The sequence below is a fragment of the Eschrichtius robustus genome, chromosome 13 (genome assembly GCF_028021215.1).
Source record: "Eschrichtius robustus isolate mEscRob2 chromosome 13, mEscRob2.pri, whole genome shotgun sequence".
In the NCBI taxonomy this organism is placed as follows: domain Eukaryota; kingdom Metazoa; phylum Chordata; class Mammalia; order Artiodactyla; family Eschrichtiidae; genus Eschrichtius; species Eschrichtius robustus.
The window spans coordinates 61,138,779-61,160,900 of record NC_090836.1 but is presented as its reverse complement, the minus strand read 5'-3'; the positions used below and the strand labels follow the sequence as shown (position 1 = coordinate 61,160,900).

Genomic DNA, 22,122 nt, shown 5'->3' with positions numbered 1-22,122 from the left:
AGTATTGTTGGAACAAGTATGAAAGCCCTTAGTATATTATAAAGTACTATACAAATGGAAAGAAATGTTAGCCTATATTAAGTGTGCATGCATAAGCAAGTGACTCCGTATGAAATAAAACAAAACCACAGCGTTCAATACCAAGGGCGAATTAGTAAATTCATTTAAATCCAGTGGGTATTCCTTGACCATCTATGCATACCTAGCAGCAAATTAGGTTCCATAAAGATAAAAAAACAAGGGTAGGTATATTCCATGCATTCTAAGACTATATAAAAGCTTCTAACAACTAAGCAACAAATGAAAAGAACTATTTTATTTAGCATCCAAATTTCTCAGAAACATTATTTTATCCCTTAAAGCACTGTTCACTTCTTGATAGAATATTTGTTGCTGACATCAGGAAAATCTGGGTTTCAATCTTTCCTTTAATACTTCCTTGAGTGCATATAAAACATCTCTGGTGAAAGGTTTCTATCTGTAAAATGAGAGTAATAACATCTACCTTGCAGAATTCTTGGGAGGATTAAATGGCACAATGTATACTAAGAGCCTAGTACATAGAATGAGATCGATAATGGACAGCTCCCATTATAATTGACCTTTCTAGGTGTGTTCTCCATTGCAAATTTGCAGTAAAGACAATCCTAGATACCTGTCATCATAGTTCAGAAAAATGGCTACAAAGTTTTCCTGTGCTCTTTTCTTAAGAATAACAGGCTACATTGATCTTGAATTACTTCTAACTCTTCTCTATTGAACTGCACATGCATCAGCAAATCCTGTTGATTTTACCTTTTTAACGTACCCTGGATCCAATGCCCCTCATGACCTCCACTGGTACCAATCTGGCCAAGTCACCATCAACTCTCACATGAGTTATTTGCAATAACTCTCTGTGTTAGTTTCTTTAGGGCTTCCATTTAAAGAAAAGTGCCATAAACCAGGCAGTTTAAAACAACAGAAATGTATTCTCTCATGTCACAGAGGCTAAAAGTCCAAAATCAAAGTGTCATCAGGGCCATGCACCACCTGAAGTGTCTAGGGGAGGGTCTAGAAGCTCAGCTCAGCACAGCTTCGGGGACTTGCTGGCAATCCTTTGGCATTTCTCGAATTATGGCAACATTAACTCCTATCTCTGGTCTTCTCCCCATGTATGTTTACATTTCCTTCTTATAAGGACACGAGTCTATGGACTAGAGACTGCCCTAATCCAGTATGACCTCATCCTAATTTGATTTCATCTACAAAGGAACTATTTCCAAACTAGGTCATATTCACAGGTATTAGGGGGTTAGAACTTCAACATATCCTTTTGGTGGATACATTTCAACTCATAACACTTCCCATCTGCTTTCCCTGATTTACCCTTATGTTCCTCCTTTGCTCAAACCCTCCATTGACAATCCATTTCCCATGAAGTAAAAAAAAAAAAAAAATTCAAAGTCCTGAAAGAAGACAAAGGAATTCCTCTCATCTTCTCACACCTCCCTATGCTACACCCACCCACCCCATGGCCATTTCTCCGAACTTCCTCTCCCTGGGACTCATTCCATTCTAGCTACATCAGGCTTCCTCTCCGTTCTGGTGCTCCTGCCTCAGGGCCTTTGCACTTAGTGTTTCCTGAATATAAAATTCTCTCCCTCCCCTCAACTCCCACAGCCTCATAATTTGCTCCCTTTTTTCCTTCAAGTTTCTGTTGAAATATCACCTTAGCAGAGAAGCCTCTCCTGATGACTCCACTGAAATTAGTACTCTCTTCTACCTTATAGCACTTAATCAGCAACAGTATCCTGGTTTGTACTTCTTCATGGATAGCACATGTCTCTAAAGGCCATATTATATATTTATTTGTTTAACATTTGATTCTACTCCACCCTCCCCCCCCCCCACACACTATAACGTAAGCTTCAAGAAGACAGGGACTATGTTTTCTTTACTCTTTTATCTCCAGTGCTTAGAATAGTGTCCAACAAATTATAGAAATCCAATAGTAATCCAAATGGTACTTGTCCATAGAAATGCAAGTTGGTTTGCTGGAGATTTGGTTGATTATTGCCCTGCAGATATTGACCAGTTTGACAGTTTTCATCTAAGAAAATTTATACCAGCATTCCCGATGACATTATGTATGTGTGGTTCTTAAAGTTCCTCTGAAGAATTTGTAACATCCTACTAGTTCCCTCTTAAAAATCTTTTAACAAGATCCACATTGATAAGGTTTCTGGAAAGGGATGGATGTGAATTGAGTTTCAAAGAGAGTGTAGGAATGCACTGACATGTGGGGATGTACAAGGCAAGGAGGGCAATAAGGATTTATGTATATTATTCCCTGTTATTTCATAATTTTCAAAAAGGTAAAATCATGAATCTCATAAAAAAGAATGCGAACACAAGTCAACAATTTTATTTACCTCATTAATTAATGAGGGGACTAGTAAGATTTTTAAAAACCAGTAGAGTTACTCTTTATAAGTCCAATTCTTCTTCAAGCTGCCATTAACAGGAATTGTTTGCATTGCTATGGACAGGAAACATTATTGATGCATTACTAGTGCACTGTCAATAGCCATCTACATGTTAATCTTTATCTCTCTAAAGGTGCAAAGTACACCAGCCAGAAACAATCAGATGAACACACCCCATAAAAATAAGATAATCCCTGAAAAGTACCCTAGATAACATCCAGTATTCCATTGAAAGCGCATCCAGTAGTCTTTTTCAAAAATCTTTCAGGATTTTCCTAAAAACACCAAGCAGGTTATGAAAGATATAGAGACTCACATGTTCCTGAGAGTGATGAATATTTGTTTGGTTGGACGAAGGGGCAGTCCAGTTAGTGATAGATGTTAGTGCAAGGCAAGTTAGCATTTTATATAACAAGTTATGGAAAATCACTCTAAATTATCAAGCAGAGGAGTGACTTGATGAAAACTATGTTTGAAAAGAGTCATTTTAGCAGGTGTGTAGGATGGAAACTTAGAATTGGAGGAGAGGCGGGGAGAAGATGGAAAGCAAAAAGATGCACTTGGAAAATTTCTGTAGGAATTCAACCACGATTTAGACCTGGGACATGCAAACGATCCAGATAAGTTTGGATAGAGAACACTGGTCTTTGGGACAGAGAAAGTAACCAATTGAGGTGACCAGGAGAGAGTCAGCTTCCTTGGAATTGTTCAGATGATACCTGATTGTGGGAGTTTTCGTATTTCTAAAATGTGCTCTTGCTAACATTCGACAGTTTATTTCTCTGCATTTCTATTACTTTTTGATAGCATGCTAATAAGTGACTTTTAAATTCAAAATATTACATTCACCTTTCATTTGAGCCTTGGACTTTTGTAAAGTTTTCTTGCCTGAAATGTTTTCTCCCTAAAATGTTTTCCTGCCCTGTCATTTGAGAAAGGCATACATCTATAAAACATTCAAGTGTATCTACTCCACTTCTGTAAAAGTATTTGCGATATCCTTTTTCTGATGCATGTTGTTTAGATGTCGACTCTAGTGTAATTTATTAATGTAACTTTACTAATATTTACTTAGTGCATTCTTTAAATGTAGTATTGAATGCTGATAAAGCTCCTAACAATATTTACAGCAAGCTTAGAGAAACCCATTCTCTTTCTTTTTGCACAGCTTTATTGAGATATAGTTAACATATAAATGTGTGTAAGTTTAAGGTGTACAACGTAATGCCTGGTTCATGTATATGTTGCAAAATGATTACCATAATAAGGTTAGTTGTGTAAGTTTTTCTTTTAAATAAGTAGCTCAATTATATTTTGAGTGTGAGTTTTACTGGCTTTTACCTGGCTTGTAAAAAAAAAGAAAAATCATCATGTCTATTCAGTATTAGAAAGCAAAACATTCAGGTCATTTAAATCTATAACAACACATGTTTGAAGTGGTTAGGTTATATCCTGATTTAAAGAAAACCAAATAGCAGGTAACAATCTCATCATAATCGTAGCTAAATAATTGAAGTTCAAGCCATGCTTCCGATCTTTGATTTGAATATGCTTGCTTCGTTGGCTTGGATTTTGTAGAAATTAAACAGTGGTGTTTTAAGAAAATGCCCTTTTCGTAGCTTGACATATTCTAAGTAAACACACGCACTCTAAAAATGCATATCCAAAGTTAACCTTTTGAAAATTCAAACTGTACTGAGGACATCGTAAATGATTCACCAGTGACAGACATATAGGTAATGTTTATGACCTGAGCCATGAATCGTTCTTTAGTTCTTGATTCAAGTGACTACTTTTCACTATATTGAGCCATGAGTTTCAAAAATAAACCTTCTGCTGATAAGGAGATTTACGGAGAACAAAAAAGCCTGAGTCAAGTATTTATCTGGGACTAAATTCTGTGAACTAAGCTTAGTTCAAGCAAGAGGTTTTCTAAGCAGTTCATTTATTTTAATATGGTACAAGCATTTTGGAGTTGCACTGTAGCTTTCGTTCACAGTGCATTGACAGAAGAGGAGGGGAAAGGCCTGGAGGTAACATTTCATGCATTCTTAAAGATAAGAATTGAGCATCTGCTAGAAGCAAAGCTCCATGCCAGATGCTCCAGAGATACACAGGCATAGCCTGCAAGGAGCTTATACTTATAATAGAGGGAATAAAACCAGTGCACAGATCATAATGTTATGACAAATTATAAGACAGAATACTATAAATACTCTAGGAAGGGCATAAAAACTAACTTTTTCAGAAATTCCAAAGGCAGAGAAAGAACATTGGTTTTCCAGGGGAATGAGAATAACTTCACGGTGTTTGAATACAACAGTGTTTCTCAAACTTCTGCATTCATAAAAGATGCCTGGGGAGCTTGTTAAAATTTAGATTTCTGGACCATCCCTAGAGATTCTGATTTATACAATCAGTCTGCATTTCTAACTAGCACCCTGGGTGATTTAGATGAAAATGGCCCAAGAACCGTGCTTTACGAACACATGGTTAGAGCCTTAAAAGATAAATAGCATTGAGAAGGCAGTGATGAAAGGGGGAAAGAATTCAGATTAAAGGAATGCTAGCATAAATGAGGAGATAGAAAGGTTTGATGTATTATCTGATCTCTACGGGGGGTTTTGGAATCCCTTTCCCCACCCCAATTAGCTTATTAAAATAACAGTGGTTTCCATGAGCAGTTCTAGAAAATGGAGAAACTTGGAGGTCAGCGATAGAACACATTTAATATCACTACCCCTAAATTAACCCTAAATTGCCTAAAAGTTGATGAAGAGTATGTAAAATATTAATAAGAAGTCCTCACATTGCCAGGTGAGCTCATTTAAACAGCTACAGAACTCCCAAGGGAAAGGCATCTCAGGGAACTTGCAAGGAAAGTGAGTGAGGTGATGCACTCCTGTTGGAACAGCACACGGGTACTGGTTTTCTGTGGGCCGGCTCTAACTGCCTTATTTTCCTGGCTCAACTTGTCCCTCCAGTCAATGGGCAGTTTTCATAAACATGCACTGATGATTGGCATGGCGGGCAGAGGGTGGGGAAGTCAACTAGTTTTCTCCTGTGTCCAGCTGCAAGTGATTGGGAGTTCCCTATGTCCTGTATCTTTGGACAGAAGCTCGGATTCCTTTATTTACATTTTACTCTCACTCTCATCCCCACTTTGCATATTATCTATCCTCACACAACAGAAAATGTTGGAGAAAATGTTGGTTCACAAACTGGAGAGCTCCCCGGCTGAAATCTGAAACTGGCCCCTGTACACATAGGGCAAGGAGAGACTGAAGAAAGAGACAGACTACTCCAGAAAAAGCAATGGAACTTATTGACGAGGTTTATCTTGGGTGGCTGCAAGATGAGCAGGTCTCCACAACTGCCTGCCAGAATCTTAAAATTTTATATAGACATTTATATAACTTAACTGGATTCAGTCATGTATCCAGTCCAGATGGTCTCAACAACACCTTATGCTTTCAAGGCTGCATCCTTAGAATGGCTCCTAGTTTGGGAATGAGAGGCTGAACATACATTTTAAGGAAGGGGAGGGAGTGAGGAACCTTCAGTTGCCTGGGTCCAGCTCAAAGGTGGTCATGTCCTATTGATGACCTCTTCCCCCAAAAGAGGAACCTAGCACTCCTTATCTGTGTCGGCACATGGCTAAAGCAGCAGAGGTGGGGCTAGAACTCAAGGAAGAACATTGTATAGTTGGTAAACATCCAGCCTCCACCAGATGAGAACTTTCTAAGTGCCCATCATCACAAAAAGCTTGCAAAAGAATCAGGAACACTATGGTTAAAATGAGGTATATGGTAAGAAATGAGAACCAAGGAATAAATTATATGCCAAAGGCAAACTGAAAAATATTGAATTAAGGCAAAGAACTTTTTCAACAGACCAAAGGGAATAATTGCACATAATTCAAGTCGGTCTGTAGGAAGTTTGAACTGTATGCAAAGCATGGAGAGACTGACTAAAGGCAAGATAAACATAGGAAACTCTAAACAGATTCACAGAGTTAGGATTATTATATAGTCAGCCCCCTAAAACATGCGGTGTTGATCTATGGAAGAAATTCAATTACAGCATTCATTCCGATTTCTTTCTTAATGAGCTTTCATGTAACATCCAAAGCATAAGCCCAGAGGATTTATTATTGAACACTCTAGAAGAAAAATACAATTTTAATCACTTAAATTATATAAATAATTGAAAAAATCATGAAATGGAAATTTAAGGGATTATACATGCATTTGTTTATTTTCCTTCCTTCTATATACTTCCATCACCTACAATCTTAAGAAGCCATTTGTTCTACATCTCAGGTTCTTCCCATAATAATTGCTACTTCTGAAAAAGTCATCAAAATAGAAATTGTTTGTTTTCATCAGATAATCTTCTCTAACTTGGGTGGATAAAAAGGATGAACAGGAGAGATCTTCAAGGTCGTATTTAACTTGCCCCTATGTCATTAAATACTCCCTTTACCCTCCTCCCCACCCCCAAGTCTTAATTTTTCTCTCATTGAAACCACAGAATGATCAGTAATCTTCCCTAACTCCACAGACTTCACATTCTTTCCTAAAAGTTCAGTCCATATCCAACTTTCCCTTTTCTTAAAAGTAACCTAAAATGTGTATTATATGTTTTCCTATATTCTTTTATGATATTCTGTTTTATCCATAATTGTCATTTGTCCAATCACAAAAATTTCTTCTAGGCAAAGACCTATGCGTTATATTACTTTAATGTCAGCCTAGTATCTAATACAGGTTTGAGTGCACAGTAGGTCAATAAAAAAATCACCATTCATTAGCTCCATAGTGATTGTAGCTTAGACCTTTATCATTTAGCAACGTATGAAGCATAGCGGTGGCATGTGAGTCAGACAATCATATAATTCACCTTCATCTCCATTTCCTACTAAAATATCAAGGAATAAAAGCTTGACACAATTTTCCCAGTCCAATCCATGATCTTACAAGGAATTTCAAAGACATAAATGGCACCATTTTCTGGGATAGATTCACTTTCTGTGGTAATAAGTTAATACTGCAAATATTTTCTATAAGAAGATAATTTGAGAAGGCAGCATGCATGCAAAGTCAAGTGTATGTGACGTTCACAGATTATGAAAAGTGTGCTGTGTTATTACAGATTTAACTTTAGCAGTGAACAAAAATCTCTTTAAAAAATATAGACACTTTAAAAAAAAAAATTACACTTCTTGGTTAGTTCAGCTCTTCAACTAAAATTTCTTCCTTGTGCATTTTGCAACCTTTTGGCAGGTTTATTGTTGAAAAGCCAAGGTACATTCATAATTGCACCACAGTAACATGCATTTATCATTGGCAAACGTTCCGCACTATAAATGAATTACTGTAATAGATGTGTTATGAAATAGCATCTTATTATCCTTCTGTTCTTCTACAAAGGGGGTCAAAGTCGATCACAAGTGTTCCTGTAAAGTGATATTTTTGAACAAATTCAAAGAATGGAGTGAGCTTTCAAGCTTTAGTTTTGCAATACTTTAAAATGATCAACACTTTTTATTCTAGTTATGCCTCTAAACCCCCCAAACACTTCTCGCTGTGTGCCTATACTGGAAAGTCATTGGTTTCTATACTGGCACTTAGGTTGTTCTCAATCAAGAAAATGTGATTGAGAATTTATTATATTTGAAGTTGCTGTCAAGAAATAAAAAAAAATCATCTCCATCCTTGAAGAATGTATAATCTCATTGTGAGATAAAATACATTGATATAAAATATCAAAGAAGTGTGAAGTGGATGGTATAGCCAATAAGAACTACATACAATAAAGAGAGAATCTGTTCAGAGGAGAGAGATTTCAAAATGACCCCAAAAATGTAGCTGTGAATACATCAATGCCTGATATAGATTATAAGATTTCCAATTGATTTTATTCAGGTGTGTTTGAAAACGAGAGAGAAAAATATCTACCTTACACCACTTCATAAAGCTTTAGCAAGATGTTAGAGTAAAAATATTTTTCGGCTCTATGGTATGTTGGTAGCTGCCGTTTTAATGTTTCTGAGGTAGGTAAAGTGGAGTTGTCAGAAACATAGGAGCATAGGGTTCTGTAACCATCTTATTTTAACAACTTTAATGACCTCTGAAGAAGGCAGTGCATTGTCTATAAGCAGAGTTCTCCCCCAAACAAGTCCCACATAAACATAGACTAACCAAGGGATCTACACGTCTAAGTGAGAAAGTGCTGGTGAGTATCAGACCTGCTGGCAGAATGATAACTGGGGGAAAAAAAAACCCACACAGTCTCATCTCATGATTTAAATGAAGACAAAGATGTCACCCTATACATACATAGAGAGAAGTTATAATGGATAACAGTATCAGAATCCCAAAATTCTCACATAACAAAATTTAACAAGAACCAAAATATTAATTTGACTTAGGTACAAAAAAATAGCCAATATTTAACTAAGATTTCTCTTAGCAGTATGCAAACTTTGGACCTTTAAAAAACTAAGAGCTATGTGGATCAAGCGGATCTTTATAAGAAAACTACATATTTAGGCATTACTAGAAGTACAGTAATTAAAGCATGGCAAGAGATATTTTGCTCTATTCTTGCAATTTGGCCAATCTGTACAAGGTTTGTATTACAAAATCAAACCTCTCAAATGACGATAAATATTATGGTAAGTGTCCATACTCAAAGCAAATAAAATATTTGCACACGAAAGTCAGACAAAGCATTTACTTTCATTCAAGTTTTTTTTCAAGTAATGGAGAATGACTAGAAACAACACATGGGAACTCTTATTTTAAAATGAATTTGTGACAAAACAAGCAAACGTCCATATATCACCTCTAACATTAGAGTTCCTGTGTTTTATTACTAATCAGAAAGGGCAGCTTGATTTTTTCCAGTTTCATTTAGCCAAAGTTAGGTTTTAGTATTTCGTTTTAGTATTTCAACTACTCAAGAGAACACCCAGATATGAATATCTATGTACCCAGATATCTACTGAATCTTATTTGATGGCTCTAGAAATGCACATACTTTCTATTGAACCTAAAGTAATAAAATCACACTTTAATCTAATCTCTCCTCTAAGTCACCAGGCATTTTCTCATATGCAACAAGATGAGAACTTCCAAACTAGAAAATTGAATAATTTGAGTCTAAATGATTGGAAAATGATTTGAATATGTAGTATGGGACTATAATTTCACTTTTTAAATATGGAAATATGCTTGGTTAAAAGTTCTGTCATCTGCTCTCAACTCTCCTCACTCTTCTCCTTCATCCAAAACACACAAACACACACACACTTCAAACAGCTCACTAGTCAATACTTGCTCTTACTTTGTAATTTGAACAGGATTGAAATTAATATTTATTTTGGAACCTGTGTTTATTATATGAAACATTCCATTTATTTTACTCAATTTTTTTCACTCACATATCACTGGAAAATATTTAGGTGATCCAAGTACCAGAATAACTATTTGTATAATATATTCACGACATACTTAACTGTAGTCCTTTAGAAACCTGCTGCATTTTGCATATTCTCTGTCTTCTGAAGTCCACCCCCATCTTAAATATAGCAACCCTACTTTCCAGTCCTACTTTCTAATCCCTTTTTGGTGCTAAATTTTGCTGTATGTCCACCTAGTAATGTTACATTGAAGCCATTCCTGTTAAGCTTTAGCTTTAGGACTTCTACATAGATCTTTGCTAATTAAGCAGTTCCCTCTTATACTTTACCCAGCAGGCAGTTGTTGAAGTTCTGAGGTAGACCTGAGTTTGTCATAAATGTCTCAGTGAAGTTCGTCATTGTGCAAATTATAATCCTAATAACTTAATAAAAACCTACTAACTTGGAAGATCTTACTCTACAACAAAATTTCTTTTCCCCATGAAAAATGGGTTCAATATGAAATTGTACGGAGATAACAACCTACAGGGTAAATGATGGAGAATGAAAAAAATAGCAAAAGCAGGATAGAGGGGATTAAGGACTTTTTTTGGCCACATATGGCTCAAGAGTTCTCCAATTAAATTATTCACCCTCTACCAGCTTGCTAAAATGTTCCAGAGGTGACAATGTTTCTAGTTCCCTTTTTAGTGAAAAAAATGAATTGCTTGTATTCTGAAATCTGTAATTAGCTAGATAATTCAGGAAAGGAAAACAAATTTCAGCAACCCAAGGGAAGCCAGGAACTAAAGTATTGACGAATGAGCACAATGACTCAAGAGCACACCTAAGCAGATTCAATCTACCCAGATGCCCTTTGGGTCTTGTTTGACAATCTCAAGAACACATGTCACTTTCTATTATGCACACTGATATAGAAAGAACTCCAAACTTTCACTATTCTCTTTTCCGTGTCAAGTGAAAATAAGCGCCTGCTGCCGAAAAAGGCTCAGTGTTCAGCTGGCAGGTCACAATGAGAAAGAGAAAGAGAAAGAGAAGGGAGAGTAAAAGAAACTGGAAAAGAACTAGAAAAAAGAATAATATTTCAGAGCATAACAGTTTATAATAATAGCTTATGATGTGTTTATCTCCCTGATGTAACGATTTTAACCCATGTATCAGGCCTGAGCTCCGATTTCAGGCACTTGCAAAATGGGCAGCAGAAAAAAAAATTGTTCTATTCAGCAGAGCAAAGGTGCAGTCATTTGCTGGAATGCCCTGCCAATTTCAAAGCAAAATAAAAGTTGAAAAATTGTTGTTTCTGATAATAGTAGATACGGATATAGTCACAAGACTATAGAGACTCATTAAGACCAAAGAGAAAATGACGTAAGACAAAGTGGGTGACAGGAGAATGTCAATGTCAGAATACAGGGAAAATGAGGCATCTAGGTGGATGGCAGGGAAACGGCTTCCTGCGCTGTATCAGTGATGTGTTATAGCCCTAAGGTCAGTTGTTCAAGCCTCCTATTTGCCTTTCACAAGCTAACTGAAAACACATTTTGCATTTCTATATTCAAAGAATGTTAAACAACAGTAAGAAATTCTTAGATGTCTAAAAAAATAGGTACTTTCAGTAACATTCTGTAACTATTGCTTACGCTATGTAATGTTCAATTTGGTATGTGCTGCCCAGAGGTTCTTGACCATGATAACTGTGTATTAGAATCATTCTGGGGGCTTTAAAAAATGCTGATGCAGATACCTCATGCCAGAGAGTCTTCTTTAATTGAAGTGTGGCCCAGGCATAAGTATGTTTTAAAAGCTATTTCAGTTGAGTCTAATGTAAAGTCAGGGCAGAGAACCACTGCGCCTACCCAATGTTTCTTAAAGTGTGGTCTAGATGGATGGCCTCTAGTGTAGATGGAACCAACTACAGTCCTTGTTCAAAGTGCAGACGACTGTATCCCAGCCAACACTTACTAAGACAGAATCGCTAGAGTTGGGGGCCAGGCAGAATTGTTGTCTTAATAAGCTCCCTCATGATTGTTAGAGGGAATTCTTGTTATTGTGCCTGTATAATTTAATGTCATTTGACAGCCTCTTCAAATGATGGTAGCCATGCTCTACTCTCCCAATTTATATTTTGCAATAGCCATTTTCTGATTTATGTGATTGTTCTGCAGAGAACAATCATTTGACAAAGAAATAAATAGACTATATGGGTATAGATATAGATATAAGATATACATGTATATATGATATCTATATATGAGATATGTACATACATATGCATCTATATATCTCCAGTATATGTGGACACTGGCCATAATCCTAATAGGAGTACTCTTTTTTTTCCCCAAACATCAATAGTTATTGATAATCTGCCATTCTTTTTTTTTTTTTTTTAAATAGGAATTATTTATTTATTTATTTATCTATTTTTGGCTGTTTTGGGTCTTCGTTTCTGTGCGAGGGCTTTCTCTAGTTGTGGCAAGCGGGGGCCACTCTTCATCGCGGTGCGCGGGCCTCTCACTATCGTGGCCTCTCTTGTTGCAGAGCATGGGCTCCAGACGCGCAGGCTCAGTAGTTGTGGCTCACGGGCCCAGTTGCTCCGCGGCATGTGGGATCTTCCCAGACCAGGGCTCGAACCCGTGCCCCCTGCATTGGCAGGCAGATTCTCAACCACTGCGCCACCAGGGAAGCCCAGGAGTATTCTTGATTCTGGCTTGGAAGGCCGTCCATTTCTTATTCCCATGCTCATGGCGGAGGAGAATTTCCTATGGCTGAATAAAGTATCATGGGTAAGGCTCAAATGGGTGGCTATGCAGAGTCAAGTCTAATGTTCTCTGAACAATCCTTAGAAAGAGAAAAACCCAGAGAAATTGAAAAACTATACTTTGAGTACTACTTATGCACCCTGATTATGTGTATTTTATAGTCCTGTCGTTATTGAAAACTGTTCTTGAAATTCAGGGAACTTGACAGTCTATAGAACGTGGAAACCTATTAAAAAGCAATCTGAAAATGCATTTCAGGTGAAATCACTTTTCCCAAAGTGCAGATCATTTCATTTATTCTAAAGGCATATAATTAGAAAGGAGACTGAATTGGTATTTTTTTTCCTTCTTACAGTATAGCACAAATATGTACTTCTTTATTCCAGCTTCAGCATGTATATAGTTTTGAAAAAGTCCTCGTCAAAAAAGAAAGTGATTTTTTTTCATGGACCTCTACAGTGTGTCTACTCAGAATTTTAAAAATCGGTTCTCATGTAAAAACAGAAGCATAGTTTAAAAAAGCAGAAGATATTATTTATCTTGGCCTTATCTGAACATGTCAGAAAATTAAGACAGTGATGAATTACACATTACTGTACAAAATTTTATTATCAGAGGCAAAATTCAGATTTGTTCTGCTTAAAGTACAGAAGACAAATTTTCTCACTTAGAAAAATCCATTTTGTCAGTGCTTGGTTATAGTGGAATAAAAACTTCATGTTGAACACATACTGATTGAATTTTTACTCAATAATTTTAAAGGCATACCATAGAAAACATTAACCTGCTAAACTAACACAAAGTTATTTGGTAAATGCTTTAGTAATCATACTTACTAAAAGAACAGTTACTCTTTTATTCCTAAATCATAAAATATTAGAAATGGAAAAAAGTGCTTCCATTAGGCATATTTTAAATAAGTCTGTTCATTTGGAGAATGGCTCTAGGAAAATAAACTTTGTTGCTGAATAAATTCAAGTTCATTAGAAATAGTCCACATAATATTTTAAAAAGATTATCTGATGAATTCAGTGGTGTCCAGAAAGCCAATTATGAAAGCTCAAAGGCAGAATTTCTCTTCTTGCTTCAAGTAAGTGGACAGTGCATAAGCTTCATAGTCCTACTGTGTTTTAGTTTTAGAGTTTTGGTCTCTTTTAAAAAACTATCAAAATGTAAAGGGACTAAAATACAGCAAAGATAAATGGCAAGTATATTCATATATGGCAATGCACAGGTAGCATTTAAGAAATAATGTGAGATTACTATTATACAATATTTTAAAGGGTAGAAATACAACATTCACTTGAAACATTTTTTGTACTTAAGTGACAGATAATAAACCTTTTTAAAATGAAACTGAGTAGCAAAAAATTAATAATGAATGTTTTTACCCAGTAGGTCATAAGTTATGTGAAAGTGGGAACAGAATAGTGAACAGGAGCAAAAGTAATACTGTGAACCTTGTCGGGGTTAAAAAGAGAGTGACTGAATGATTAACTTCGAAAGTAAACAAAGCTACAGTAATCAAGACAGTACGGTACTGGCACAAAAACAGAAATATAGACCAATGGTACAGGATAGAAAGCCCAGAGATAAACCCACGCACATATAATCACCTAATTTACGACCAAGGAGGCAAGAACATACAATGGAGAAAAGACAGCCTCTTCGATAAGTGGTGCTGGGAAAACAGGACAGCTACACATAAAAGATTTAAATTAGAACACTCCATAACACCATACACAAAAATAAACTCAAAATGGTTTAAAGACCTAAATGTAAGAATGGACACTGTAAAACTCTTAGAGGAAAACATAGGAAAAACACTCTTTGACATAAACCACAGCAAGATCTTTTTTGATCCGCCTCCTAGAGTAATGAAAATAAAAACAAAAATAAACAAATGGCACCTAATTAAACCTAAAAGCTTTTGCACAGCAAAGGAAACCATAAAGAAGACGAAAAGACAACCCTCAGAATGGGAGAAAATATTTGCAAATGAAACAATGGACAAAAGATTAATCTCCAAAATATACAAACAGCTCATGGAGCTCAATATCAAAAAAACAAACAACCCAATTAACAAATGGGCAGAAGACCTAAATAGTCATTTCACCAAAGAAGACATACAGATGGCCAAGAGGCACACAAAAAGCTGCTCTACATCACTAATTACTAGAGAACTGCAAATCAAAACTACAGTGAAGTATCACCTCACACTGGTCAGAATGGCCATTATCAAAAAATCTAGAAACAGTAAATGCTGGAAAGGGTGTGGTGAAAAGGGATCCCTCCTGCACTGTTGGTGGGAATATAAATTGATACAACCACTATGGAGAACAGTATGGAGGTTCCTTAAAAAACTAAAAATAGAACTACCATATGACCCAGCAATCCCACTACTGGGCATATACCCTGAGAAAACCATAATTCAAAAAGACACATGCACCACAATGTCCATTGCAGCACTGTTTACAATAGCCAGGACATGGAAGCAACCTAAATGTCCATCGACAGATGAATGGCTAAAGAAGATGTGGCACATATATACAACAGAATATTACTCAGCCATAAAAAGAAATGAAACTGAGTTATTTGTAGTGAGGTGGATGGACCTAGAGTCTATCAAACAGAGTGAAGTAAGTCAGAAAGAGAAAAACAAATACCGTATGCTAATGCATATATATGGAATCTAAAAAAAAAAAAAAATGGTACTGATATACTTAGTGGCAGGGCAGGAATAAAGACGTAGACATAGAGAATGGACTTGAGCACATGGGGGGAGGGGGAAGCTGGCCAAGGGCGAAGTGAGAGTAGCATCGACATATACACTACCAAATGTAAAATAGATAGCTAATGGGAAGCAGCAGCATAGCACAGGGAGATCAGCTCGGTGCTTTGCGATGCCCTAGAGGGGTGGGATAGGGATGGTGGGAGGGAGGCTCAAGAGGGAGGGGATATGGGCATATATGTATGCATATGGTTGATTCACTTTGTTGTACAACAGAAACTAACACAGCATTGTGAAGCAATTATACTCCAAAAAAGATGTATTTAAAAAAAAGAAAGTAAATACACTGCACGTTCAAGGCAGATGTTCTTAACTCCACTGTAATATTTGCTATAAAACATTTCACTCTTTCAATTACTTACATGACATAATAAAAATGTATGCGATTAGAACCAAGTTGACCTGTGCAGAGGTAGGTCAAAGCAGTTACCTTAAACTGTAACTACACATAGGAGGCCAATGGAAAATGTAACTTCAAGTAAATTAAGGGGCTGCAGTCCATCTATATGGTTCTAAGCAGAAAGAGAGAAATATTTCTCTGACCTCATCGCTAAGCAAAAGGAAAGTTCTGGCTAAACTAATAGGTCTCCTCCATATGCAGGGTAGAGATTTAACTTTATCTTTTGGTCCACTGGTGAAGAGCTTTGCAATCCATCTTCTCTTTTCCCTTATTTTGCACAGCTTGTTGGCTGGACTATCTCTTAATAACCTGTAACAGCTTAAAACCCACTACACAACACATTAATGTAAAACACTTTGATGAAAACTTTTATAGGCCATATGAAGTAACCTTGTTAAGAAACGAGTAGTAAACCAAAATGTACTAATTAACATTTTTCTCAAATTAGCCAATGACAATGAAAAAGTAAGCTAAGTATCTATTCAAATCTTCTACAGAGACTGGTCTGTATGGATAATCATTATTTTTTCAGGCATGTAGGAGGCAGATTAAGGACTAATTTAAGCCGTGTAAGTCTTGGGTGCGCAGGTTTTTGAATTCTCGCCAAAACCTACCACCAGTTACACAAGCTCATTACAACTCTTAGCTTCTGTCTCCTCACTGGTGATTTGGAACTGATGGTATTTCACAGAGTTATTAAATGAGCTGATACCTACACAACGCCCAGCATTTAGGAGGCACTCAAGTTTTTGTACTTTCCCGATATTATAACTCATTTAACTAATACAGCGCAAAAAATTCATTCTGATTAAAATGAAGAATGGGTCTTTTTTCTTTTTTCTTTGTGGATTGGTACATGAACTGGGAATGTGTAAAGGTAAACATTTTCAATGTACTATCCTTAAAGTACCAAATATTCAACATAAAATCCTGTAAAGTGTTATGTTTTCAAAATCTGGGTAAAATTATACTGCCTACCGGTAGGGCTATTTGTGAAAAACCTATTTTAAAAATAAAATTCATATACAGTATACATAAAATTAGAACATATATTTTCACCAACTGTTTATTTTTAATATTTAAGACAATTTTTTCTAGACTTTAAAGTAAAATTTCATAAAATAAAATAAAAATAAAAGCTACTAGAGTACCCTTTTGTTTGATTTTTTCTGAACATAAACAATGCATATTAAACAAAATACTGGGTTAGCCAAAAAGTTCGTTCAGATTTTTCAAGCGTATGGAAAAATCCGAACGAACTTTTTGGCCAACTCAATATTTTAATTTAAAAAAGACCTTATTAATTCAAAGCAATCGAACTGAAAGTTACTCTTATGTAATTAAATTTTGGAATTCCAGGATATTTTGCAATAACATTTTCATACTCAAAAGTTCACATATACTATTTTGAACAAATACATTATTGCCTAGTACTGTATAAGAATTGTTGAACCTGTTTTTAATAATATATGATTAACTTAAAATTAACACATTGTGAATATACAAACAGTATGCTAAAACCATTTTAGAAAACTTGAGCTACTTTTACATAAGTAGGTTAAACATTTTTCCACAACTTACCGATATTATTAAAATGCTCAAACAACTTTTCTTGAAGATAAATTCTATTCTAATTTATATTCCAACTATAAAAGTTTAAACTATGTGGTTTTATTATACTTTCTAAATGTTACACAATTAAGTGCTGTGAAACAAACAGTGAGAATTATCCTGAAGTACGACAAATCTTTTGAGAATGAGTATACAAAAATAATGCCTAATATTATCTATACCTAAAAATTATTTAGTTCCTTTTTTGTAGTATGTAATTATCTTTCATGTTGCCCTTATTGGTTCATTATTTCTCTATGTTTGTTTCATTTATTGTGATGTAAATTCCTTTAAGCCTTGTTCATCCCTTCCTTTCCTCTCAAAAAGTGCTTTGTGAAATAAAAGGTGCTCAATAAATGTTTAATTAAATTAAATTCTGTCAGTACATAATTAGCAGTGTCAAATGATAATAATTCAGCTATGGTCTCTGATAAAGGAAAAAAAACAGGTGTGGGAATCCTAATTTCCCATTATATGAGCTTTTTCTTTAATAAAGTATATGTGGTTTCTTCATGGGTATATTGAGGAGAATAATTAAACTATTTTAGGTTTCTGACGTCTTAGAAAAAATTCCTTAAAATTTAATAGCCAATAGATTTGAATTAAATATATTATTGTAAACTTCTTTAGGAATCCCTTTACTGCATCTGATATAGTACTACAGTTGCACGAAAATGGTTTTTGCATAACTTAGTCTGCACAGATTTATAAACATTTTACTGAATATTACCTTCACTGATTTAAATGGGCATCATTTTATCTGTGGTCTGACCATCTGTTACTACAAAGTTTATCAGAGAAATCTGTGTGGAAAATGAAGCAAATTGTCAGTATTTTAAGGTCATATTTAAATAATGTTCACCAAAATATTAAAAAAAAGAAAACTATTATCAATGGGCTGTATTTTTTGTCCCAGTATTTGGCTATTTATGCTGACCAAAGTGAATGCTGATTAACATTTCTTCCAGTTGTTTGACATTATGCAAACTAGAAACACAGACTTTTAAAAATAATGTAACTATTGTAGATATATTTAATCAGTATTTTGATATTGCTTCTGGTATTTGGAAAATCTCCAATTAATGCAACTGATAGAGGTATTTCAAACATGTCTTTCTATTTTAGTTGTAGGAAGGTTTTCTTGAAGATCTCAAGTTATTGTAATTGTTCCCAAAACAACAATCATGTAATTTTAAAAAGTTCATGTTGCTACTCTGAGTCTCAGTTTTCTCATCAGACTATTAGGGCTAATATAATTTACTATGTTTTTGAGAGGAGTCAAACGAAACAGCATATGTAAAAGTTCTTTGAAAATTAAATGCAGTTTATAAATATATGGTATAATCTTAGGAACCTTGTGAGATTTTACTGTTATAATATTTGTAAGTTGCACTATCAAAAAATTCTCAGTCCTATGATATAATTATCCTAGAAATAATGTAAACCAAAGTGAGTTTAACTCCCAGGTAAAATCCATGTTATTGAAACTGAAGAATAAACCTAGCACTGTAGATACTAGACTTAGAGGTTGTGCTTGCATATGTAAAAAAACTTCAAAGATTATAGGAAAATTTTAAGGGAAAATGTGTAAAAATGGGGAAAACTTTTTATTTACAGGTTACCTAGAGATATTTAATGCTTCAGAATATTTACTAAATATTCAGTAAATATTTAGTCCTTCCTAATTGAAACCAAGTTTTGCTGTTGTACATATAATGGCACAGTAACTTTTTAAGCCTAGATTTTGGACACTTTCAACTATTTGTTATTTCATGCATGTGTATGATTTGTAAAACAGACAAAGAAGAGAAAAAAGATAAAAACTCTATGCAGAAAATAGAATTTTATAACTTAACTACATTTTACAGAATATTCCAAGAGATGTCATTGGTCATTTTATTGTTTTGAAAATATTACTTATTTAAACAACTAAAAAATGTTAATGCCTGATATAATCTTCAACATTGGAAAGGATAAATTATTGAAAAATATGTAGAACAAAAATTCCATCTCAATGCCATTGATACCACTATACTGTTGAACAAGTATTATATGAGGTATTAAACATTGCACATAATTATACACTTAGGATTTGACATCATAGCTAAACCAGTTGTTCAAGGCCACTAAAATACTGAAAGAGGATTAAGATTATTAGCAGTGCAGAGGAAAAAAGAACTATAAAAGCCCTTTTAACTCAAAGCTGGAAATGGTGATTTCATTCAAAAGAATGTCACAACTGTTAAGAGTTTTCAGTAATCCACGACACAAAACAAGATATCCACCTCTAATTTTTTATCTTTTCTATTACATGAATCCAATGGTGATACAGTACATGTTTTGAACCTGCATGACAGTGTGATCTTTATTATTGTTATGTTTCAGAACTTACCCCTTAAGGGTTTCACACATATTTGAAATTATATTAATTTCATCACTTCAGATAGGTGGCATGACTTTTAGATTTTATACTAAGCATTACTCTGTGTTATTAACAACACATAGAGTATTTAAAATTCATATATTAATTGAAGGGCTGAAAAATTTAGGTATGAGTAATAGATATTAATTGCTAAAAAGATAAAATTCAACCTTAGGTGATACTTGTTCTATGGATTATTAAATTGTTCCTCTTTACTACAAACCTATAATAAATCTATGGCTCCAGTTTCTAAAATACCTACTTTATTTCCCAATGTTCAGTGACTATTAGAGTTAGAACGTTTCTTTCAATGATTTGCAAGAAGATGTAGAGGAGCGGAAAACCTCAGGAAAACATAAAGTGGTCCACAAACATTTGGCTTATGTACAGTTAGTTGTATCGGCATTTCATAATGGTAAACTTAAAATACGTTCGTTTTTGAGCATCTAAGCAATGTTGGGAGAGCTGGCCTACTGCGTGAGAATACCATTTAAAAACACTTGTGTTACATAATACAGCCAGGGAAAGACTATTCAAAATTTCCAGGTAGAACAGAGCTGTCAATACTAAAGGAAAAGCTTTGCTCAAGAAAAGAAACTTTTCATCTTAATGAATGGCACAGCTGGCATCAAAGGTCATAAGAATCCATTTGAGGTATGGTCGCTTAATGGGAGATTAGATTCACACAGACACAAAGATCAACACACAGGAAGAGTTTTTAACTCTCTGCACCACCTAACATGGGATGGAGAAACAAAGAAGATGGAAAAGAAACACTTTCTCAGCACTGATAATCATTAAGTATACATAACTGTTTTATCCAATAGGAAGCGGGACCAAAATGATGACAGAATCTATATTTACGACGTGAGGTTGCCACTTAGGAAAATTAGAAGAGCGTTTGTACATAAATTTTGTTTAAATTCACTTTTATGTATAGAATAGACCATTCAGGAAGTAGATGAAAAAATCTATAACAGTTGAGAAATTTAGTCAGGAAATTGTCAGGAAGGATAGTGTTGAGATAAATTCTCTGAAGCCTTTTCAAAGTTTGTATACGTTTATAAAAAGAGATAAATTTTCTTTGAGCTGAAGAGAGTCTTTGCACAAATGCAGTGTACAACATACTATATACATATGGGGCCTCCCTATGTACATATACATATGCATACACTATCTATATGCGTTTTTTAACGTATACACAGCTTTAACTCAAAGAAAATGAGTTAGCAGTACAATAATCATTGCAAGACAATCCAAGTGCTGAAATAAGTGACACCAATCACTTAAAGGGCTATTTCACTTCTCACATTGCCCAGGACTAAGAATATAATTCCCTGTTTTAGTTTTTCTGTCATTGCATCACTGATTGTCACAGATAATCTTTGTGCTTTTGCATAATGTCAATCCCGATGTAACATATATTCACATACAACATTGGACATTTTAAATAAGCATGCTAGAACACAGGCAGGACCATACAGCCATGCACAAAATATTCTGAATATGTTTTTTCCATACTGACTGCAACGTCAACATGCACCACTATCATATTTGGTCCTGTACAGTGAGGAATGTATAGCTGAAGCAGTCATGGCTAGTTTCACTTGCAAGAGTTTCTTTAGAGAAGAACACCCAGTAGAGAAACAAAACAGAATGAATGAAACAAAAAAATCCCCCAAAACCAAAAATTAAAAAAAAAATTTCCTCCCACACGTTAACACTGAAAATCTGGCCATTTTCCTCATTCCACATAAAGCAGGTCTTCTCACAAAATTCTGAGTCGAATTGTTTTTAAGAGACACACATTAGTGTCTCAGAGCTTTTCCTAACCATTGGAAAAGCTCATCTTGATAAAGCATTTTCCAGCGTACATTGGCTTCGACAGTTTCCACGGCTCTTGAGAAAGAGGCAGCAGCTACTCCATCATAGCTCTTCATGAAGTTCCTTAGCTGGAAATAGAAATAGTAAAATAGTAAATAGACAGCATAAGGAATATGGTCAATAATACTCTAATAACTTCGTATGGGGGCAGATGGTTACTAGACTTATAATGGTGATCATTTCATAATGTATGCAAATGTCAAATCATTATATAGTATACCTGAAACTAACATAATATTGTATTTCTACTATGTTTCAATAAAAAATATAATTTAAAAATGGTAAATACACGTCTTCAAAAGAACTCATGTCCAACACATATAAACAAGAATCTATTTGAAGAAAAGTGTCACAGTCACTA

At 34.9% G+C, this 22,122-nt stretch overlaps 1 protein-coding gene across 1 annotated transcript in view; it reads right to left on the bottom strand.

Annotated features, from left to right (window-relative positions):
- Positions 1–21,414: 21,414 nt before the first annotated feature.
- The window catches only part of TRHDE (thyrotropin releasing hormone degrading enzyme), a 394,881-nt gene continuing 394,173 nt past the window's right edge, over positions 21,415–22,122 (bottom strand). Inside the window, exon 19 of the mRNA XM_068560705.1 lies at positions 21,415–21,829. Within this exon, the coding sequence (XP_068416806.1) occupies positions 21,686–21,829 (144 nt within the window). The 3' untranslated portion in view covers positions 21,415–21,685. The remainder of the gene's footprint in view (positions 21,830–22,122) is intronic.